Source organism: Leucoraja erinacea, chromosome 6, assembly GCF_028641065.1.
Source record: "Leucoraja erinacea ecotype New England chromosome 6, Leri_hhj_1, whole genome shotgun sequence".
In the NCBI taxonomy this organism is placed as follows: domain Eukaryota; kingdom Metazoa; phylum Chordata; class Chondrichthyes; order Rajiformes; family Rajidae; genus Leucoraja; species Leucoraja erinaceus.
Window position 1 is genome coordinate 55,507,226 of NC_073382.1, and position 24,953 is coordinate 55,532,178.

Below are 24,953 nucleotides of genomic sequence, written 5' to 3' on the forward strand. Positions count from 1 at the left end.
ACAATACCGCATGAGTTCTGGTGAATCATCTAAGTTTTAGTCTGGCTCATCAGTTGATTTAATCGATCGTTTTCACGTGGAGTCAGCTCCAGGGTTTACCAGATGTCAAGCCTTTAGTATTTGGGGTGAAATTAATTGCTACTAGACCAAGTGCAGACCCGTTGGGTCTGCTCCCCCAATGGCGTGATCCCCCAACCCAATATTCCACCATGTACCCGTCTCCTCCAATGGAACTGAAGCCGTTCTCAAAAGTGCCCTGCCTCCCTCAGCAGTGGATTTAAAAAAAAATCCAATGGCACCTCCCCTGCCTGCTGCGGCAGTGAAAAGTTCAGAGTGTTCCTGTCTTGCAACTTTGTTTCGAAGTGTGTTGGAAGCTGACATGTAAATGGAGAAGCCAGTTTATTTTTGAAATACTTGGGGGTGGGGGGGGGGGGGGGTGGGGGAGAAGGATTTGATTAAAAACGTGTACTTCAATACGACGAAATGGATACTTAGATAGAAAAGTGAAATCTCTACCGAAATGGAAAAGATCTCGGAGATTGAGCGTGTGGATTGGGCGTGGCAATGAATCAAAGGAAGAAATGCAGCCGGCAGCCGTACATGCAAATGGATCCATTCCGATTGGACATCTGCGAGCATCGGCCATTCCAATTGGACATCTGCGAGTATCGGGCACGAATCAAAAGGCAGAAAGGGATCCAGACGGCAGCCGGACAGATAGCCCCAGAGTTTGATAGATAGATAGACAGACAGACAGACAGACAGACAGACAGACAGATAGACGCATCACTATCATGCCAGATAGGCTTCATTAGAGATAGTAAATTGATGCAATGTAGTCTGACAAACACAATGCCGAAAGTCATGCCACGTTCTAAGTCATGGACTGTTAGGAAAGAACCTCATTTCAAACAACTCCATGATTCACCACAGTTTCAAACAAAACTCATTAACTCTTTATGTTTAAAAAAAAAAAAGAACATCAGATGCTGGTTAATGCCAAAAAGAGACACAAAATGCTGGAGGAGCTCAATAAATCAGCCAGCATCTCTGGAGGAAATGGAGAGGTGAGGTTTTCAGGTTCCAACTGCCTCTTCTTCCCTCTCCCCTCAGGCATGAGGCATCAATTTTTGAAAACGCAAACCTCTCGATTCAGGGACTGTTTCTTCCCAGCTGTTATTAGGCTACTGAATGGCCCTCTCGTCAGCTAGAGGGCAGTCCTGACTCCCATCTACCACGTTGGAAACTATCATTAATCGCACGTTATCTTGCACTAAAAGATGTACCCTTGATCCTTATTGTCCTCTGTGGATTTCTTGATTGTTATCATGTATGATCATTTCCTTGACTGGATAGCATATAAACAAAGCTTTTCACTGTAGCTCATATACAGAACAATAACAAACTTAGTCCACTGACTACCACCTACAGTACGTCACCCCTCCCTTGCACTTATATATGCCGGCTGTCTTCCCTCCTGATGCAGGGTCTCGATCTGTAACATCAACCATCCCTTTGCCTCCACAGATGCTGCTTGGGCTGCTGAGATCTTCCAGATGTTTACATGTTCCCTTAATCCGATGTGTTTTCCTACCTATCTTTGGAAGAATATTATCTCATTTATCTCACAGAGTGGCCTCGAGTATCATCCAGAGGCATTTTTATAATAAGTGTAATGTAGGACCCCAGAGTGGTCCATAACTGGACTTCCATGTGCTGTGGGAGAGCGACACGTAACAATGCGTTGCACTAAGACAGACAAACCTATTCTGCCATCTTGTGGACATAAAGATTCATAAATATTTATAGCACAGTGGCTTTGTGTGAGTCTGAAGTTGCTTGCACTGTGCAGCTCAGATTACATATTTTATATATTGTATCATTATACGTTATCTGGGATGATGTCCACAGTAATCAGTTGGCATGGGTCACAGTTTAAGGATAAGGGGAAAATCTTTAAGGACCGAGATGAGGAAAGCTTTTTTCACACAGAGAGTGGTGAATCTCTGGAACTCTCTGCCGCAGAAGGTAGTTGAGGCCAGTTCATTGGCTATATTTAAGAGGGAGTTAGATGTGGCCCTTGTGGATAAAGGGATCAGGGGGTATGGAGAGAAGGCAGGTACAGGATACTGAGTTGGATGATCAGCCATGATCATATTGAATGGCGGTGCAAGCTCGAAGGGCCGAATGGCCTACTCCTGCACCTATTTTCTATGTTTCTATGTTGATATTCTACTGCATGGGTTGATATTCTACTTCAGACTGAAGAAGAGTTTTGACCCAAAACATCATCCATTCCTTCTCTCCAGAGATGCTGCCGGTCTCGCTGAGTTACTCCTGCATTTTGTGTCTATCTTCAAATCTATCTCTGTCGCTACCGGCCTGTCGCGTAAATGACGGCTAAGTGGGATAGGCCCTTTAGTGTTTTGTTTTATATTCATGTGCCTGTCTAAATACTTCTTAAATGTTGCTCTTGTATCTGCCTCCACCATTTCCCCTGCACCCCCTCTCATGTTATAGCTATGCCCTCTAATGCACTATAGTTAACATTGAAGTAGCTACAGAGGGCATTGCAGTTTTAATTGCAATTTCCTGATATTAACAAGATCCAACTAATTGGACTGCTCATCAACCAGAGTCAAGCAACTTCATAAACATTTACTGTTTCATCTGCAGAAATCGATAGTTGCAACAATATTTGCAATATTGGGGGCAGTTTTGGTCCCATTGTTACAAAAAGCTGGAGTTCTCCTTCACCAATATGTTGCCTGGACGAGAAAGCATTAGCTACTCTATAAGGAGTCATAGAAAGATACAGCACAGCATATCCTTCAGCCCACCAAGTCCGTGTAATGATCAAGCAGCCATTTTTACTCTATTCTTTCTGTAAACCATTTTTTAAGAGGCCAGGATATTAATCTTGACACCTCAACAGGTCTGAGACCAATACCCTTGCAAATAGGTTTGCTGATGCTGATGGGGACTAAGAGGTTGAACAAACTCGGGTTATTTTCTCTGGAGGATCAGAGGGAGGTATTAATAGAAGATGAGAGGCAGGGTGGACAGTTAGAACCTTTTCTCGGGTGGAAATGTCAAAATCTAGAGGGCCTAGCGTTAAGGTAAGAGGAGATGTGTTGGATACGTTTTTTTACACAGAGTAATGGGTGACTGGAGAGCATTGCCGAGGGTAGTGGTGAAAGCAGACAGGATAGTGGCATTTAAGAGGCTTTTAGATAGGTTTCATGGAAGTGCAGGGAATGGAGGATATGAATCATGTACAGGCAGATGAGATCAGTTTAACTTGGCATCATGTTCGGCACAAGGATTGTGGGCTGAAGGGCCCGTTCCTGTGCTGTACTGTTCAATGCTCTGTACACAACTGCCATGTAATGACACTAGAGAAGAATTGAATGCATATTGTTTTTTTCTCTGCAGGCATTGTCGGATAAATTGTGCAGTTTATTTATTCATGTGTGTATATATTTATATTATGGTATATGGACACACTGATCTGTTTTGTAGTAAATGACTACTATGTTCTGTGTGCTGAAGCAAAGTGAAAATGTCATTGTCCTATCAGGGACACATGACAATAAACTCACTTGACTTAACTTGACAGTACAATTCAGTTCTCTTAAATTCCTGAATAAATGCAAAGATCGTTACTCTTTTTGTTTTCCAGATTCTCATGATGCGGTTCTAAGATTTAATGCGGCCCCTACACAAGGTTATGAGAACGATGTTGGAAGCAAAACCACAATCCGTGTTATTAACTCGCAGGTGAGTGATCACATGCCTTTATGTATCTTTGCTTCAGTTATTTTTGTTTCTCACTATAAAATATTCTTCATACCATTGGGGCATCACCCCTAGAAAGACTTTAAAGCTTCTTTATTCATTATTAAACTCCTTATGTCGTTTACCACAAGTATACAATGTGGAGGTAACACTCCTTTGGCATCTCCCTGGTGCCTCTTCACCCCCCCCCCCCCCAAATCCCACAACTATAATAATGAAACGTACTCATCTTGAAGTTGAAAATGGAATGTAGCAGGTCTGTTAATATAGTCAAAGGCTGACCATCCAAGGATCATGTCGTTGATGTTTATCACTTCATAATGTTTTTATTTTTAAACAAAAGTTTCAACCTTCTTCAAACATGATTTGACAAATTCTACACGGAAGATTTATTCAAACACAATCAGTGGGAAATTAATGACCTGACGATAGAAGAAAGATCATTGGTTTGTGTGACTTGTGACGTTACTTTTTGACCATTACATTTTTCTCTGGTGTGATCCCTCAGTGGGACGGGAATCACGTGAGCCAATTCTAGGAGGAAAATACAGGTCCACCACTTTTTTTTTTTCCAGATGATCCAGCACCTCCTTTAATCCGTGCAAAATTATGGGAGCGTGCTTAAAAACCCACCCCGGAGGTCCAGGCAAAAATGTGGCACCTAGGCCGGATGAGGCGGCCGATCTTGACCTCATCAAGACTTTCATGGACGAACCTCCGATTGGAGGGTTGAATTTGCCCTCTGCGGCTGGGGTTCTGGAACTCCGGCCCCGACGGAGCCGGCTGATTCGTTCCCATAGCTGAGTTGCAAGGCCGACTATGTGGGCCGGCATCTCGGCCTCCCGGCAGCCTTGGCGAACTGTGCCGGTACCATTCAACTCCCCTCATGACCATGACCATAATGGATAATCCAGCAAGGCTCTGGAACCAAGGGTGCCGGAAAATCAGTGGTGGACCTGTACTTGAAATTAATCTTGTCTCTGTAACAGCCAAAGCCACTGAAGAAGTAATTTTGAACTTGCTTCTCATCTACATTTTGTTCCTTAATATTATCATCCGTCAACAAAACATATCACATGTATATTGGGGTGCAAGTCCATAGCCCCCTGAATGTGGCAACACAAGTGAGTAGTGTGAGAAAGATGTGGAGGCAGTTAATATGAATGTCAGGAAGTCATGGTGCAGCTGTATAAAACTTTGAATATTCAAATATTTAAAATGGTATCTTTGTGTCCTGATTTCCAGATACTTGTGAACCCAGAGCACCAATTTAACAATAGCACCCTATTCAAGAATATTGTTCTGGTAGCCTGGGATCCTGCTCCTTACTCTGTAAACTTGCTAAAGGTAAGAGGAACAGAAGGAAAATGTTATGCTGGGTATTTAATCACTATGACGATAAATGTTGATGGGTCGTTAGGAAGTGAAGTAAAAGATGCAGATGTTAACATGTTTTCAGAACTTAAGTTATAGGAGCAGAATTATGCCATTTGGCCCATCAAGTCTACTCCGCCATCAATCATGGCTGAACTATCTTTCCCTTTCAAACACATTCCCCTGCCTTCACCCCATAACCCCCGACACCTGTACTAATCAAGAATCTATCAATCTCTGCCTTAAAAATATCCATTGGCTTGGCCGCCACAGCCTTCTGTGGCAATGAATTCCAGATTCACCACCCTCTGCCAAATAAATTCCTCCTCATCTTTCTAAAGGTACGTCCTTTTATTCTGAGGCTATGGCCTCTTGTCCTCGATTCTCCCACTAGTGGAAACATCTTCTCCACATCCACTCTTTCCAGGCCTTTCACTATCAGGTAAGTTTCAATGAGGTGTTTTCCCCCCCCCCCCCCCCCCCCCCCCCCCCCCCTCTACATTCTTCTAAACACCAGTGAGTGCAGGCCCAGTGCCGTTAAACGCTCATCATATGTTAACCCAATCATCCCTTGGACCATGTGTTTAGCACTAATGACTAGAGATTATCGTAGTGTCGCCTCATGTAGAAACAAGAAATTGCAGATGCTGGTTAATACACAAAAGGACACAAAGTGTTGGAGTAACTCAGCAGATCAGGCAGCATCTCAGGAGAACATGGATGGGTGACTGAAAAAGGGTCTCGACCCGAAATGTCGCCTGCCCATGTTCTCCAGAGACGCTGCCTGACCTACTGAGTTACTCCAGCATGTTGTGTCCTATAGTGTCACTTTAATTCAGTCATAGTTACACACACTTAGTTCATGCACTCATCTCCCTGTCAGGCAGGTTGAGATTCAAAACCCCGATGAAATACGATACTCGATCCTGCATTTCTGAAACTGTTTTCAGATGTTCACCTCCCCTCTTTTCACTCCCCATCCCCTACCGCCCACTTTCTGTTTTTTAATTGTACATAAAAGAATTGAGCAAGCGTTGAAGAACAACAGGGCCTTTGCTTTCTACCAGGACCTACATTTATCCTTGATTTATTTGTGTAGATTACAAATGCGCGAATTATCCACCCTGTTTCCCTTTAGTTATATTTGCCTAAATTTTAAAATAATTTAGCAACTGTGGAAAGTGCTTTGAGAATGTATAAATCCAAGGTTTATTAATTTGCAGAATAGGGATGAGTTTCTGAGAAACCAGATGATAAATGGCATAATTGTGAGCTGCAGACTAGATTTTAGCTCATTTCTAGATATTAACTAGACTAAGTATCACACTGGAGGACTGGTTCCGCAACGCAATATTCCACCTCTCCACCAATCCCAATATTGGTGGCCCGTGGTGGGGGGGGGGGATAGACCATACTAGTCTGGAGCACTAGTATGGGTGTTGTGGGTTGAAGGGACTGATTTCCAGAGGGCTAGTGTGGACATTGTGGGCCGAATGGATTCTTGGGCTGGCGGCTCAGTCACTCAAGCCTGTTGTGCTGGCAGCTCACTCACTCACGGCTGGTGGGCTGGCAGTTGACTCGCGGCTATTCCTTGAAATTCTATTTCAAGCAGGGTACAAGGCCACCAAATTCAAGTGCAGTTTCAAACCATTTCAAGCAGGGTGCAAGGCTACTAAAGACAGCGAGTCGTGACCTTTCCCTCCTCCATCTTGCAGAGACTGAGCCACTATGTTTTTTTTTTTTTTTTGGCGGTTGGCAAACAACTTTTTCGTGCATTACCACCAGCAACTGGTATGGAGTGTGGATCAAATAACATTACAACTTATATACTAATAACCTATATCTTTCCAAACAAATTGGTTACCCTGAGAAAAAGCATTAGGATTTGATAGCACTTATATGAATTCTTTTGTAAAATATCTATTAAATCAAATTGTACTTTTTCTTTTCTGAATCGTTCACTCATTTGTCTTCTTTCTTCCTCATACCTCTCACAATGTATAATGACATGCTCTATTGTCTCTTCTTGCCCACAGTATTCACATCTGCCTGTATTATGCTTGCCGATTATAAAAAGTGTACTGTTCAGAGCAGTGTGTCCAAATCTGATTCTTGAAATTACTGTCTCCTCGTTTCTGTTTTTTCCTGCACATCTCATTTCTCCCACTTTCCTCTGGACTCTGTAGAACCACCGTCCTTTCCACTCTTCCTCCCATTGCTTTTGCCATCTTTCATTCAGTCTTTGCTTAATAATGTCTTTGATTTCAGTTTTACCTATGTTTTTTTTTTTTTTTTTTTTTATATTTTATTTTATTAGAAGTAAGCACAGTCATATGGCACCAAAGTGCCTAATATATATTTTCATAATACATTTTATGTACAACTTCTTTTTTTTTTTTTGTTACATTGAAAAAAGATGAGAATAAGAAAAAGAGGTTAGATAGTAAAGGATAGAAAAATGTGAAATATATAGTGTGTGAAGAAAGAAAACGAGTAAATGAAGAAAGTTGAGAGAGAAAATAGTGAAAAGAAAAGGAGATCATTATTTATAGTCTTGACCAACCCTCGTCCAGTCCTGAAACAGTTATTTTTTACAATTGTGTTACACCATATGATTCCAAAAAAACGACGAATGGAGACCAACTCGTTATGAATTGGTCTGATTTATCCATTAGGAGGAATCGCATTTCCTCAAGATGAGCAGTGTCCAACATACTTGCAATCCACATTTTAAGCGTTGGTATTGATGTACCCTTCCAAAATTTAAGTATTAATTTTTTTGCTATTATTAAACCATAATTAAGGAATAGATTTTGAGATGTGTTCAATTTATTCCCATCTTCCATTACACCAAATATAATCATTTCAGTATTAGGTTCCATTCTTGTCTTGAATAATTTTGTAAGTATTTCAAAAATATCATTCCAAAATCTATAAAGTTTTATGCAGGAAACTAAGGAGTGTGTTATAGTTGCCTTTTGGGCTAGACATTTATCACAAGTGGCGGATATATTTGGATAAAATTTGTTCAATCTTGTTTTTGAATAATATAATCTATGTACAATTTTAAATTGTATTAGATTATGTCTTACATTAATTGAACATTTGTGAATATATATCAGGTATTTTTCCCATTTAACCTTCGTAATTTTTATCATTAATTCCCGTTCCCACTCTTCTCTAAGTACCTCTGTCGATGGTAGGTCTATATTTAGAATACTATTATATAAATAGGATATTAATTTTTGTGAGTCAGCTTCAATATTCATTGCTTCTTCCAATAAGTCAGGAGTTACTTTTTGATATCCTTGTATATATTTTTTCACAAAGTCGCAAATCTGAAGATATTTAAAATATTGATTGTTTTTCAATTTAAATTTTAATTGTAGTTGTTGGAATGATAGTAGGTTTCCTGTTTCGTACATATCCCTGATCCTTCTAATTCCGAGACTTTCCCATTGGTTATATGTCTTATCAATAAGAGATGGTTTAAATAAAGGGTTATTCGCAATTGGCATTAACAGTGATAGATTTCTTAATTTTAAAGATAATTTTATTTGTTTCCAAATTCTTATTGTACCATATATAATTGGGTTCTTCTTATATATTGTGTTATTCAGTTTTTTTGGGGAAAAGAGGATCGTTCCTATATTACAAGGATGACAATCCTCCTTCTCCATTTTTATCCATTCTGTCTGTTGTGTAGAACTATCCAACCAATAAATCATATTCTTAATATGCACTGCCCAGTAATAATACATAAAATTCGGAAGTGAAAGTCCCCCGACCTCTTTTGGTTTACATAAGTGTTTTTTTGTGATTCTATGTGATTTATAGTCCCAAATATAATTTGTAATGTTAGAGTCTAATTTTTTAAAAAAATATTTTGGTATATATACCGGTATAGACTGAAATAGGTATAGTAATTGTGGTAGGAAGATCATTTTTATTGCATTTATTCTACCTAATAATGATAAGGGAAGTGTTTTCCAAAATTTAATCTGTGTATTAAGTTTATTTAATAAAGGTATGAAATTAGCATTGAATAATGCTTTATATTTTCTAGTAATCTGAATACCCAAATATTTAAATTTTTCTGTTGCGATTTTAAAGGGGAACTTCAGTAAGTGTGTAGGTTCTTGAGGTTTTAATGTCATGATTTCGCTTTTGTTCCAGTTTATTCTATATCCAGAAAAAGACCCAAATTCCTCTATTAAGTTTAATAAATTTGGTATGCTCGTTTGTGACTTTGTAATATATAAAAGTATATCGTCTGCATATAATGAGATTTTATTCTTTGAGTCCCTGGTATTATAGCCCTGAATATTCGGATGAATTCTTATACTTTCAGCCAGAGGTTCTATCATAAGGGCAAATAGCAGGGGTGATAGTGCACATCCCTGCCTATTACCCCTTGATAGTTGAAATTTTTGAGATAACATGTTATTAGTTAAAATTCTTGCCATCGGTTTATCATATAATAATTTTACCCATGTTATAAAATTCTCTCCCATGTTAAATTTTTGTAGTACTTTATATAAATATTGCCACTCTACCTGATCAAATGCTTTCTCTGCATCCAAAGAAATAATTGATATATCTTCTTCCTCTACTTTATGCGAGTACATTATATTAAACAGACGTCTCAGATTATTAAATGAGTATCTTTTAGGTATAAACCCCGTTTGATCAGGGTTTATCAGTTTACTAATATATTTGCTTAATCTACTTGCTAAAATCTTTGCTAAAATTTTCTGATCTGTATTTAAAAGTGATATAGCTCTGTACGAGCCCGGATCTTCTAAATCTTTATCTTTTTTTGGAATAAGCGTAATAGTTGATTCTGTTAGTGTTTCAGGTAGTTTGTTTTCTTTAAAAGCATGGGAGTATAAATTAAATAAATAAGGGGCCGTTATCTCCTGAAATTTTTTATAAAATTCATTATTAAAACCATCTGGTCCCGGTGTCTTACCATTTTTCAGCGATTTTATTGTTTCACTTATTTCTTTGATTGTAATTTGAGCTCCTAGTTCCTCTTGTTCCAAAGGGTCCAGTATTGGAAGATTACAGTTATCTAGAAATGTTTTTATTTTACTATCTTCTATTTTAATTTTAGATGTATATAAGTTTTGGTAAAATTGGGCAAATCTATTATTAATATCTTTAGGTAATATTAGTAATTCGCCTTTCTCTGATTTAATTTTGGTTATAGTATTTTCCCTTTCTTGTTTTTTTTTTTCAATTGGCGAGCTAAAAGTTTATGTGGCTTGTCACCAAACTCAAAATGTTCCTGTTTTGTAATTTGGAATAGTCTTATTACTCTTGCCGATAAAATTCGATTAAGTTTAAATTTCAGTAATACTATCTTATTGTGTTTTATCTGTCTGTCGTGGAATCTTTGGCATTATCCAACTCTAACTGTCTGATTTCTTGTTCTAACAACAATTGTTCTGTCTTATTCTTTTTATTTTGAAAACTTTGGTATGAAATTATAATCCTCTCATAAATGCCTTAAAAGTTTCCCATAATAAAGAAGGCGAAGTACCTGGTATATCATTTGTATCGAAAAAAAGTTTCATTTGTTGTTTTAAATATTGATATCCTTGCACGTCATTTAAAATATGTGTATTAAACCTCCAAAAAAATTTTTTACCCGGCATTCCCTCAAATTTTACTGAGAATGTCAACGGAGAATGATCTGAGATACTACTAATGTGGTATGTTGGGTTATTTGTATAAGGCATTAATTTCATGTCCACTAAAAAATAATCAATTCTTGAATAAGTTTTATGCACCGGAGAGTAAAACGAGTATTCCCTTCCAACTGGATTAGCAGATCTCCATACATCTATTATATTAGTATTTTTTATATATGTATTTAGAAGTTCGCTAGTTTTAGATTTTAAATTACTCTTCTTTTGTTTTGATGACTTATCTAGATATGAATCTAAAACACAGTTAAAGTCCCCCCCTATTATCACATTTTGGTAATTAAACTCTGATATTATATCAATAATTTTATCAAAAAATTGGGGGTTATCAAAATTCGGAGCATAAATATTTATCAAAGTTAGTGGGGTTGCATAAATTTCACCCGAGACTATAGTATACCTTCCCTCTTTATCTGATATAGTATTCTTTAATTTAAAAGGAATACCTTTCCTAATAAGAATAGCTGTACCCCTAGATTTAGAAGTAAATGAGGAGTAGTATGTTTGGCCTATCCAATTCGCCTTTAATCTTATTTGTGTTTGTTGTTTCATGTGGGTCTCCTGCAAAAACATTATGTCGCTTTTCAACGATTTTAGTTGGGCAAAAATTTTACCCCTCTTAATTGGTTCGTTGGCACCCCTTATATTCCAACTACAAAATGTAATTCCTCCATTCTTTATTTGTCTATCGTCTTGCATTGTAATCAGGGTAATATTCCTGAATCATATGGTGCAACCAAATACCTCAGAATTTTAGGACTTGGGTGGTCATCCCGGTTCATTAGATTTATATTGCATCTCCTTCTTGTAAAGTGCCTTAGAAAAAAAAAAAAAGAATGTGATATACAATTACTTTCAAAAAAATTAAACAGATAAAAATTGTGCTTTAAAAAAAAAGGTGCTATTAAGGTATCTAAGGGAAGATACCTTAAGGACGAATAGCCATCAATGATGGCAAAAAATGTATCGACCTCCGTGATGTTGTTATACATTGAGCTCCTCCCCCTTGGTGAATCCTCATAAAAAGTTACATACCGTTTCATATTTTGTCTTTTCTTATATGAGTTTATCAAACCAGTGAGTGACAGCCGAGAGAAAAAATAAAAAATTTAAAAAAAAAAGTTACCAGGAAGAGACATAAAGAGTAAAAAAAACCCCAAAACAAATATAGAACACAACATATACACGATTTTATATAAGTATATATGTCCTTCCAATTATCCAATCTTAGTCTAATCTAAACTTTCCAATATATATCCCCCCAGGATTCTTACATAATATCCCTTTCTATAACTACCATACATCATACAGGCCGGTACCAAAGGGTTAACTACCGTACAGGCAGGTGCCAAGGGTTTAAACTTTGAGCTTTTCATCCAAGGTTGAATATAACCAAGCTCTCTGAATAACACATTCCAACGAGATAAGCTTTTTAATTGTCTGGTTAGCTCGGCCATTTTAATCAGTTCAAAGCTCTGTAAAAAGTTCAATCTTCTTCTTTGTCGGCAGCTTGCCCCGATGTTTTCTTAGCGATGTCCTCTGCATAATTTAAAGCTTTTCCGGGCACTGCAAATGAGCGTTCAACGCCATTATAAGATATCTTCATTTTTCCGGGAAAGTAAATTCCATATCTTACTCCCGGGACATCCCTCAAAGTGTGTCTTGCCGGTGTAAACAATCTCATTTTCTGGACTACCTCAGGAGAGTAATCACGAAATATTCGCAAATTATCCCCACGGTATGTTAGCTTCTTGCCATGAATGATCTTTTTCAATATAAATTCCACTGAAGAGATGTCACGGAATTTCACGATTATCTGTCTTGAATACTTTTTTCCTTGTGCAACATACCCAACTCGGTTAGCGACGTCTATTCTTGGTTCTTCTGACAGTTCAAAGACATCTTTGAGCAAATCAGTAACGAAAGTACATGCTTGAGATTCATGCCCTTCGCGTCCTTCCTTTACCCCAAGAATTCTCAAGTTATATCTCCGAGTTCTTGATTCCAGGTCCAGACATTTATCAGTCATTCTTCCAAGTTTTTCCTCTTCAGTTTTCTGTGATTGTTTCAAACTCTTTATTTCCGAGACAATCTCTTTTATCTCCTTCTCCATTTCTTCCATTATCTCATCCAGCTTTCCAAAATCATCCTTTACACCTTTAAATTTCTTGTTGTAATCATTTTCAATTCTGACACACTCTGATTTTAATCTCTTATCAAATTCCTTATTCTGCTTTTTCAGTTTTATGTTAATACTTAAATCAATCTTACTTCTTTTTGTTACCTCTTTTGCCACCTTATCTGCCATTTTGTGTCCTCTAATGCCAATGTGTGCTGGTACCCATAAAAATATGACTGTAAGCCCCATCATTTGAATTCTGAATAGTGTTTGTTGTATTTCTATCAAAATGTCTGGTCTACTGTCTGAATGGCTGTGCTGTAAACTCTTTATTGCTAAACTTGAATCTGAACAAATAACTGTCCATAAAGGCCTGGTATCCTCGACCCACTGTACCGCTAACAATATTGCAATCATTTCACCTGTGTATACTGAGACTTCATTATTGATCCTCTTCCCTACTTTGATGTGAAATTCTGGTACAATAAATGCTCCTCCTACTTTATCTACTGAATCTTTTGATGCATCTGTATAAATTTGGACAAAGCTGTAGTATCTGTCAATGTATTCCTGTATGATGAATGAATTATACATACGTTGTTTATCCTTGTTTTTCTGTTCTAATATTGTAAAGTCTACTGTTGCATCTGGAAGTATCCAAGGTAGAATTGAAGGTAATGGAACCGTTGGAACCACGTACCGTTGGAACCACAGAGACTGAGCCACGCCCACACTTCTGGGTTTTATAGTCCCCCTTCCCACCAGAAGGGGCGTGGCCTTCATGGCGTGATTGGCAGGAGAGAGAATCTCAACATTTTTAAAAAACTAATAACTCTTTTAGTTTTCATCGATGGGAAAAAGCCTCGGCGCCTGATGAGCAGAGGGGGACTCTGAGTAAAATGGTCAAAAATCACAGCCATACGTGTTAGCGTTTTTTTCTAAAATCAATATAAAGCGCAAACAGGAAGTGGTCAAGATTAGACTTTTAATTATATAGAAGACATGGCAACTTTAATTAGGCTTGGCAACTTTAATTAGGCTTGGCAACTTTAATTAGACAAGGCAACTTTAATTAGGCAACACATATTTAGCATTTCAAAACCAAAGGCAACACAGCTTTAGCATTACCAAACCAAAGACAACACAGCTTTAGCATTTCCAAACCGAAGGCAACATAGCTTTAGCATTACCAAACCAAAGACAACACAGCTTTAGCATTTCTAAACCAAAGGCAACACAGCTTTAGCATTTCCAGACCAAAGGCAACACGGCATTAGCATTTCCAAACTATATTTTCAAACCACATTAAGGGCATTGACAGTTCAGTAAAACCACTCACAGTTTAGTAGACATGTGTTCAATGTTATTCACAGCTCAGACTGAGAGACGTGACCCTCTCGCTTCCCCCATCTTGCAGAGACTGATTGAGGTGCTCAACACTTCCGGGTTTTATAGTCGCTCCGGAAGCGGCGTGGCCTTCAGGAGAGAGAATCTCAACATTTTTAAAACATTAATAACTCTTTTAGTTTTCATTGATGTGAAAAATCCTCTTGTCCCGCGCAACAGAGGGGGACTCTGAGTAAGATGGTCAAAATTCACAGCCATAAGTGACAACGTTTTTTCAAAAATTAATATACAGAACAACAGGAAGTGGTCAAGATCAGACTTTTAGTAATATAGATTATTCTCTTTGGTATTATCTATGATTTTGGAGAGCAATGTTGCAACAATGAAATGCTATCATCATCATAGAAACATAGAAAATAGGTGCAAGAGTAGGCCATTCGGCCCTTCGGCCATTCGATCAATCATGATCAGCCATGATTTTAGATGATCATGGCTGATTATCTAAAATCAGTATCCCGTTCCAGCTTTATTCCCCCATATTGCTTGATTCCTTTAGCCCTAAAAGCTAAATCTAAATCTCTTGAAACCATCAAGTGAATTAGCCTCCACTGCCTTCTGTGGCAGAGAATTCCTCAGATTCACAACTCTCTAGGTGAAAACGTTTTTCCTCATCTCAGTCCTAAATGGCCTACCCCTTATTCTTAAACTGTGACCTATGGTTCTGGACTGCCCCAAAATCGGGAACATTTTTGCTGCATATAGCCTGTCAAATCCTTTAAGAATTTTATGTTTCTATAAAATCCTCTCTCATCCTTTTAAATTCCAGTGAATACAAGCCCAGTCGACCCATTCTTTCATCATATGTCAGTCCCGCCATCCTGGAAATTAACGTGGTGAACCTACGCTGCACTTCCTCAATATCAATAATGTCCTTCCTCAAATTAGGAGACCAAAACTGCACACAATATTCCAGGTGCGGTCTCACCAAGGCCCTGTACAACTGCAGTAGGACCTCCTAGCTCCTAAACTCAAATCCTCTCGCAATGCAGGCCAACATGCCGTTAGCTCTCTTCACTGCCTGCAGTACCTGCATGCTTACTTTCAGTGACTGATGTACAAAGCACACCCAGGTCTCGTTGCACCTCCCCTTTTCCTAATCGAACACCACTCAGATAATAATCTGCCTTCCTGTTCTTGCCACCAAAGTGGATAACCTCACATTTATCCACATTATACTGCATCTGCCCACTCACCCAACCTATCCAAGTTGTCCTGCAGCCTCATAGCATCCTCATCGCAGCTCACACTGTCACCCAGCTTTGTGTCATCTGCAAACTCATCCAACATAAATTACACCCAGCAACACCTTGAAGTAGTAAAACCTTGTTTGGGGAATGCAGCTGTGCACAAGATTTTAGTGAAAGGACTGCATAGTGGCACAGCGATAGAGTTGCTGCCTTACAGCACCAGAGACCTGGTTCGATCCTGACTATAGGTGCTGTCTGTACGGAGTTTGTATGTTCTCCTGTGACCGCGTGGGTTTTCTTCTGGTGCTCCGGTTTCCTCCCACATTCCAAAGATGTGCAGGTTTGTAGTTAATTGGCTGGGACATGAGCAGGCAGAAAACAATGGGTCTTTCAGGACAATTGTGGATTTTGGGAAGGAGATAGGAAAGGGCAGTATGGGTTGGGAATCTATACGTTTGGTAACTGCTGAGAGGGATGAGATCGGTAATGGCCTGGGTGATGGTGGCCTGGTGTTGGTTTGTGGGGTCATGGTCCTAGGGTAGATATGAGGAGGCTTGGCATAGATTAATTTTATAGATACAGCATGGATACAGGTCCTTTGGCCCACCAAGTCCATGCAGACCATCTATCACCTGTTTACACTATGTTATCCCGCTTTCTCATCCACTCCCTACATAAGGAGGGAGTGGATTAAGACTCTTTAAGATTAAGACTTTATATTTCAATTCATTGTTTAACCTATTGGTTTCAGTAGAGATTTCCGTGGAACTGTCATTTAAATATTAATCTTAGATTAATATTACTCTCTTCTGATTTGCTTGGTTAATGTGCTACTTCCCTCCTTTCTATATTCATTTTCATGAAATGTATTTTGCTCTTGTTTCCCGAGCTATTTCAGAGAATGTCCTATAATTGTTGCGCAAATAGTTTTCTTGTTCTTTAGTACTCCCTTGCTCCCAATATTCTTCTTTTTCCCTCCTTGCTATTTAACTCGGGAAACTTTTTAAGATCCACTGGGTACGACAAACACGAGGTTTGTCCCAGGAGAAATATGTTCAGCAGAGCAAATATTCAAACTGTGGTTGGTGAGGATGGGGTTGCTGAGAAATCCAGATGCTTGGCAGATGTTGTCTCTTCACCCTTCCATGGCTTTGGTGCATAGAATTGCATTTTGACTTCAGTGCTATATTTACAATTCTGAAATGTAAAGCCAGAAAACCAAAAATCCTGTTTCAGAATAAAATTGAAACACATCAAGACTTTATTCCCATCAAATAAAGATGAGTCCCAAAGGGGCAAAAATAGCCATGGCATGAAGCTGTTATTTCAAAGCACGTAGGTTGACGTGGAACAATATTTTGGGGTAAATGGAAAACAGAATCTCAACAGAATATTTATTGGCTTATTTTTGTGAACGATACAAGTCAATGTCTCTATCTTGTGTCCAATTTAATCGTAAGAAGTGTACCTCAGAGTCATGGAGTCATACAGCGTGGAAACAGGCCCTTCGGCCCAACTTGTCCACACCAACCAACATGTCACATCTACACTAGTCCCACATGTCTGTCTTTGGCCCATGGCCCTCTAAATCTGTGTGATCCAAATACCTGCCTAATTGTTTCTTAAACGTTGCCATAGTCCCTACCTCAACTACCTCCTTTGGCTGCTCGTTCTACACACCCACCACCCTTTGTGTGAAAAAGGTACCCTCAGATTCCTATTAAATCTTCCCCCTTCACCTTAAACCTATGTCCTCTGGTTCTCAACTCCTTTACTCTGGGCAAGAGACTCTGTGTGTCTACCCGATCTATTCCTCTCATGATTTTATACACATAGAAACATAGGTGCAGGAGTAGGCCATTCGGCCTTTTGAGCCTGCACCGCCATTCAATATGATCATGGCTGATCATCCAACTCAGTATCCTGTACCTGCTTTCTCTCCATACCCCCTGATCCCTTTAGCCACAAGGGCCACATCTAACTCCCTCTTAAATATAGCCAATGAACTGGCCTCAACTACATTCTGTGGCAGAGAATAGTAAGATTAAACGAGAACTTACCAGTTTGAAGTTTGATCGTTATTTTATGAGGAATAACGTTGAGGGAATACGTGAAGAACCCCGCTAGGACGCATGCGTGTCATTCTTCAAAGCAGCGGTGTGAAATCACAGATAACTGTAATGACTAAACATAGTAAGATTAGAGAAGAGATACCAGTTGAGTATATGATCAAGGGTGGGAGCGGAGGGCACGTATTCCCTCAACGTTACTCCTCATAAAATAACGATCAAACTTCAAAAATGGTACTATTTTACTTCGGAGTCACGTGAGTGACTACATGAAGATTTTAAAGCTCTGTGTTTTCAAACGAGTCCATGCATCATATCTACCTTGATTATGGGGAGAATAGTGTTAACATCATTAGACATCAACACGATATTGAAAACCAACGATAAATTTATTAACACCAAATCATAGCCCCTATTTATGGGGTAAAATCATATTACAGAACTTAAAATTGTTTCTGCAAATGTTCCAGGTTCAGTTACTGGTTTGTTATAAAATCGTTGGAAAGTTTTCTCCGTTGACCATCCTGCTGTCTTGAGGATTTGGTCCATAGGAACATCCAACTTCATAGCTGCCGATGTAGCTGCAGCCCTGGTGGAGTGAGATTTAAAAATGTTAGTGTCTACTCCAGCCTTTGTTAGGACCTGTTTTAGCCATCTCGAGATGGTCTGGACTATCACTTTTTTGTGTGGCTGTTTGTAGCTGATTAAAAGTGCCATTTCTTTGCTTCTGGTGATCTTAGTATTCTCCATATATAATAGTAAGTGTGTTACAATACAGAGACGATCATCTGTCGGGTAGGCCCTGAATTCTATTTTTAGGCCTGCTGACCCCTGTCTGTTCTGTTTGACTAATTCATTGATGTGAAAAGTTAAATTTCCAGATGAAATAGTAATGTTGTCCAGCCTTAGTTTCTGTAGTGACTGGACCCTTTGTGCTGTGACCAAGGCCATCAGCATGACTGTTTTCATAGTCAGTTTCTGTAGGGACAGAGGTGTAGGTGGAGACCAGTTTCTTAACATGGTCAGTACAATGCTCACATCCCATATTTGGGAGTACCTGGTTCTTGGAGGATTAACATTAAAAATGCCACTCATGAGTTTGGTTACCAGGGGGTGTGTCCCAACAGAATGCCGTTCTGTTCCTTGCCACAGGTATGTTGACAGAGCACTTCTGGCGCAGTTGATGGCACTATAACTGAGCCCCCCATCGTAATGGAGGCTTGCCAGGAATTCCAGAACAGACGGGATGTTCATAGATCTGTGGATGATGTTATTGTTGTGACAGTACATTTCCCATTTCTTGATGTACACCAAGTACTGTTTTTTGGTGGACTGTCTGGGCCACTGAAATAATATCCACTGTTCGGTCCGTCAGTCCCAGGTGTAGTAGAGGTGCTTTCAAACTCTACAAATTAATAGGTTTGTATAATTATGACATGGGTGACTTTCCCTTGTTACGGGATGAACCAGTAAATTAGGTCTATGATGGATGGTGATGCATGGTTCTAATACCATGTTGAGTATCACCGGGAACCATGATTGAGTAGGCCAATCGGGTACTTTCAAAATACCAGACGCAGAGTCTTGCTGTATTTTCCTTAATACCCGACTGGTGAGGCAGAAAGGAGGGAATGCATAAATAAATAATTTCCCCCAATACAGCGAACATGCATCTGTTGCCGCTGCCCCAGGGTCTGGTTCCCATGAAACATAATTCGATAACTGGTGATTGAGCCTGGATGCGAATAGATCGATATCTGGTGTTCCATACCGTGCTGTAATTTCAGCAAATACATTTTTATCCAACATCCATTCAGTGTTTTTATTGAATTTGCGTGACCTGGTGTCTGCCACTAAATTTAGTTTACCTGGTAAGTAGGTAACTGATATCCAAATATCTCTCTGGATACACCATTTCCAAATTGTGTTGGCCAGATTGTCACATGATGTCGATTTGTTTCCACCCATATGGTTAATGTATGCTACCACGGTGGTGTTGTCAATTTGTAGTCTAACATGCTGGTGATTTAACCCAGAACAATATGACTTAAGGCCACAGAATGCATTTAACATCTCCAGGTAGTTTATGCCCAGTGTTTGAAATAATGATGCCTCCTGTGCATTCCATCTCCCTCCACAGCTGGAGATGGAATTGGTAGCACCCCAACCAAGTGCACTGGCATCAGTTTGTAGTACCATAGACGGGTTGCTGATAATGATTGGATTGGAACAATGCCTAATGTTATCTTCCCACCATTTTAGTTCCATTATGGCTTCTGTTGGTAGCTTCATTGGTCTTGTCAAAATGACCACCATTAATTTTGAGTGCTCGCATTTTCGCCCTCTGTAAATTTCGATAATGTAAAGGTCCGAATTGTGTGGCTGGAAACGCAGCCACTATTTTGCCAATTATTCTTGCTACCAGTCTGATGGATGGTTTAGTGATGTCAATGATTTTGCTGCAAGCCTCTATTAAGGCTGTAACCTTTTCTTTCAGCAAATAACTGAGTTAATGGTGAACCCCAGATAATCCATTGTGGTTGAAGGCGTTAATTTAGATTTAACTAGATGGATGATAAACCCCAGTGTTTCAAATAATTGTTTTGTGGCTGTTACCGCTTGTTTAGGAGTAGTTGACTTCAGGAGGGCGGGGAAACAACACCATACACCTCTGCACATCGACGGAGCTGATGTGGAAAGGGTCAGCAGCATAAAGTTCTTAGGACTACATCTGTCTGAGGACCTGACGTCCACGGCCAACACCACAGCTCTGGTCAAGAGAGCCCAGCAGCGACATCACCCTCTCCGAAGACTATGTAAAGCAGGCCTCCCCACCACACACCTACGGACTTTTTATAGGGGGACTGTTGAGAGCACACTGACATACGGCATCACTTCCTGGTTCGGGAGCTGCAAGGCGTACGAACGGCACCAACTGGACAGGATAGTGAAGACCGCGAGCAGGATTATTGGTGCTCCACTCCCCTTCCTGCTGGACATATACAAGAAGAGATGTATCAACAGAGCCATCTCCATCATCAAAGACCCTTACCACCCATCGCATGACATTTTCTCCATCCTCCCATCTGGGAAGAGGTACAGGAGCATTAGCTGCAAAACCAGCAGGATGCTCCTCAGCTTCTTCCCACAGGCTATAAGACTGTTAAATGGACTTTGCCCCCTGCCAAGTATCGCGCACAAACCCCCACACTGCAGCAGAGCCACTGTTGTGCCGCTGCCAGTCGGAACGGCTGTTGAATGTTTAGTAGAGTGTTAAATTTGTTTCATGACATGTATTTTTTAATTTTAATTCCTATTTATTTTTTAATGCAAACTGAATGGACACTGGTTGAGCAACGTTTTTTTGTTTCCTCTGGGTATGTGAATACTCAGGAAATGACAATAAAGATTTACAATTACAATTACAATTACAATTAGTAAGCATCTTTTAAATTGATGCTTGCCATGTAGTAACCTTTGGAAATCAATCTTGAAATGAATATATTGTACGAAAGTATTCAAATTAGTCAAATCGATGATGATGCGGCAACCACCATCTTTCTTGTTTTTGATAAAGATGTTGGATACGAATTCCTGTGATTCGTGTTGGGTTTTCTCAATTACTGCTTTTTTATAAAGCCGCTGTAGTTCAGCATGTGCTTTTGATTTTTCTTTGCCTGTGAGCACGAACATTCGGTTCGGTACATGCTGAACTGGAGGGTTATGTTTTTGTATAAATTCTATGGTATAACCCTGGATACTGCTTAAAATATAAGTGTCGGCAGTTAACTTATTCCATGCATCCAGATATAAGTGTAATCTCCCACCAACCTCCATGCTCCCTTCAATTCGTAAGGAACCAGACCCACCTACCTCCATGGTTACCAGTGGTAGGTTTGTTACTTTTTTGGCATCCTCCGTGGACATTGAGGCGCCGGCGTCTGGGTCTGTAGTTGGGTTGGTGTTGAGGGTTTGCGCATTTTCCAGGAAGGTCGGTCTGGGCCATGGCCTAAAAAAGACCGATGTTGAGTGTTCATGGCCTTCGAGCTTTCACCAGTTTGTCTTGGCCGACTGGTGGGTGCGTAGGGGTGCTGTTTCTGGCCGAAGTAGTTTTTGGACGTTGCTTTAATGAGCCCCAGGGTTTTAGCCTCTTCGTCAAGTTATTTTACCTGTTTGGTTAAGTCCCCTCCAAATAGTAGTATTGGTGGTTTGGAGGTTCCAGGTTTGCAGAGGCCTGCAAATTTGGGGTCTAAAGCCGGTTGGATGGCACTCTTCCTAATACTATTTAACTCGTATTGGGAGTTGCAAAATAAAGCCAGTGCATCTTGGTGATCTTGTGTCATGTCTTGTTTGTGCGGGCGAAAGCCGTAATTCCTGCTGTTAGGACTTTCAGAACTTTTTGTATTTTCAAGTCCCTGGCTCTGATTGATGCCCCGACATGTTTCCAAATACACTGGGAACATTTAGTGATTTGCAGTTCCCTGGTGGTAAATGTCTTGCTGTGGTGTCCAATAATGCCTGTCCTTGTAGCTATTTTGGGCTTCAGGTTTTGGCCAGTTTGGTCGGGTTGAATAAACTGGGACACCATATCCAATAGGTTTTCTTGCACCCCATGCACACTAGGGGTATGTTCTGCACACCCCTCTTCAGGGTCAGCCCAGAATTGACCCCCCGTGCTCCCCTCTGATGAGGGAGAAACACTGTGCAGCCCTACAAGAGGTACTGCTGTAGGACTTACTAGCTGCCCACTGTGACCAGGCTCCCTCTCCCGGAGCCTGCCTCTTTGGAGTATTTGCTCCAACAGCCGCTCCAACCGGCTCCAATGCTCTCGGGCACTGGCCGCTCGCGGCTGCTCCTGTTCCCCCAGCGGCTCCAACCGGCCCCAATGCTCACGGGCACTGGCCGCTCGCGGCTGCTCCTGAAGCCGCTCCAACCGGCCCCAATGCTCACGGGCACTGGCCGCTCGCGGCTGTTCAAAGTCGGACTCATCGGAGTCAATGACTCTGTCTGTTTTTTGCTTCGCTTTACCGCCCGGCCGTGGTGTTGATTTGGCCGGTGCGGGAGTGAAGTCGGGCACAGCTGTTCCCATTACGGGAGATTGGTGTGCCGTTGGCTGCTGCTGGCTGCCCACAACTCCGCGGTTCTCCCCCGCCAGCTTTTTCAAGGGCCTTCTTGTTTCTCGTGGATCTGTCCGTGCCTCCACCTGTGAAGTAAGTGGAAAGAACGCAGAGTCTCCTTATCTGCTGTTCCCAGCTTTTAAATTCTGCCGCTGTGACTTGTTGCAATGCGTGTAGAGATATGACACGCATGCGTCCTAGCGGGGTTCTTCACGTAGTCACTCACGTGACTCCGAAGTAAAATTCCAGAGATTCACCACTCTCTGTGTAAAAAATGTTTTTCTCATCTCAGTCCTAAAATATTTCCCCTTTATCCTTAAACTGTGACCCCTTTACACCTCTATAAGATCACCACTCATCCTCCTGTGCTCCAAGAAATAGTCCCAGCCTGCTCAGCCTCTCCCTATAGCTCATCTTGTTTTTCTTTTGATCTGAAATTAAGGAAGGTTGTCTGAAAATGCCTTTGCTGACAAATAAACATTTGTTACCTATGCAATTTGCACTGGTTTGCAGCAAGACCATGAAATCTAGGCCTATGGAGGTCCATTATTTATAAGAAAAACATAATCAAAGTAGAAACTTTATAATGTCAGGACAAATACCTCCAGGAACAGGCCCTTTGTCCCACTGTCTCCATGTCGACCATCGAGCATACTAATCCTATTTTCCAGCACTTGGTCTGTAGCCATTGCAGTTCAAGTGATTGTTTCCATATCTTAAGTGTTGAGCCCTTTGCAAATGTAAAGCAACCAATCAAATCATCTGGGGCAGGTGTGCCCTTGGGTTTGGGTGTATAGTTGGCCACTACCTGCCTCAAAGCAACCATGAGGACGTTGTAGCCCCTCCAACTCCACCTAGAATAATCGTCAGGAATATGGAAGTTGACTGAGGTCCAGACTCGAGCAACACATGACAATAATGGTGGTGCAACCTGCCACCCTGAGTTCAAGTTCAATAACAGCTGATGTGACGTCAATAATGCAAACATTACATCAATCGCGCATGGAGGACCCAAGGCGCACTAAGCATACAAAACATTTACATTCAATAATATTGATCTTTAATATTAATTTAATATTTGATTAAAATTTGATTGTGCTCCATGCAAACCGTATGTCTCGTGATAGAAATTTCCTTTGTCCAGGATTCCGCGAGAAAGAATAATTTGGCCAAACTGCCTAGGACCTGCACAAAGGTTTGATTAGCAGAACGCACTTAAAATGGTGCGCGCTTTACAATCCATGATAATTGACGTAAATCACAGAGTTGAAACCAAATTTAGTTCTGGTCATGGGTATCTGGGCTATAAAGTCAAATACAATCACTGGTATTACCAGAATTCCAATTTATATGAAAATAAATCAATTTGTTTGGCTGTTTTATAAATAATGGAAAGGGAAAGAAAGAATGTGTTTCTGTTTTGAGCTCCAGCATTGAAAATGAGCCCTTTAGTTCCCCTTCTAATGCACATTTTGTGTTCCGCAGTGGTACAAGAAGCCTGATTACAACCTATTCATGCCCTACTTGCGATATAGGAGAAAGAACCCTGAGCAGCCCTTCTACATCCTTCATCCAAAATTTGTTTGGCAGCTTTGGGATATAATCCAGGAAAATACTCAGGAAAAGATCCAGCCAAATCCCCCGTCATCCGGATTCATTGGTAAGTCCAGCCGCCTCCTTTCGCAAAGATAAATATTTCAGAAGCTGAAAATGTGAAATAAGATGCTGGCAAATGTCGGAGTTCTTTGTTGATGATCTGGTATCAGAACTGGTGTGGTACTGAAAGAAGTCAACCCGGAATGTTAAATGATGTGTAGGAAGGAACTGCAGATGCTGGTTTGTACCGGACATAGTGCTGGAGTAAAAGGTGCTGGAGTAACTCAGCGGGTCAGGCAGCATCCCTGGAGAAAAAGGATGGGTGACGTTTTGGGTAGGAACCCTTTAAAACCTGCTGCCTGCCCTGCTGAATATCTCTAGCACTTTGTATCTCATTACTTCACTCCCCTCTGATGTGTCTCATCATAAGTATGGTAAGGTTGTTAACCATAATGGAATGAATGGGCCAGTGAAAAAATCGAATTGACATATATTTTGTTTTTACAAATGATACTGGAAGTGAAAGCAACCTAAAATTAACAGACCATCTGATGGCTTATACTCTACACCTCTTG

At 40.3% G+C, this 24,953-nt stretch overlaps 1 protein-coding gene across 5 annotated transcripts in view; it reads left to right on the top strand.

The window, feature by feature from the left end:
• LOC129698164 (beta-galactoside alpha-2,6-sialyltransferase 2-like) overlaps positions 1–24,953 on the top strand; it is a 73,066-nt gene that overhangs the window by 33,926 nt on the left and 14,187 nt on the right. For all 5 annotated transcript variants that reach the window (XR_008723628.1, XM_055637104.1, XM_055637101.1 and 2 more), the window contains 3 exons: positions 3,683–3,780; positions 5,044–5,145; positions 24,268–24,442. Coding sequence is in view for 4 of the 5 variants with exons in the window: in XM_055637104.1 (XP_055493079.1) it covers positions 3,683–3,780; positions 5,044–5,145; positions 24,268–24,442 (375 nt within the window). In the remaining variant the exon portion in view is untranslated. The remainder of the gene's footprint in view (positions 1–3,682; positions 3,781–5,043; positions 5,146–24,267; positions 24,443–24,953) is intronic.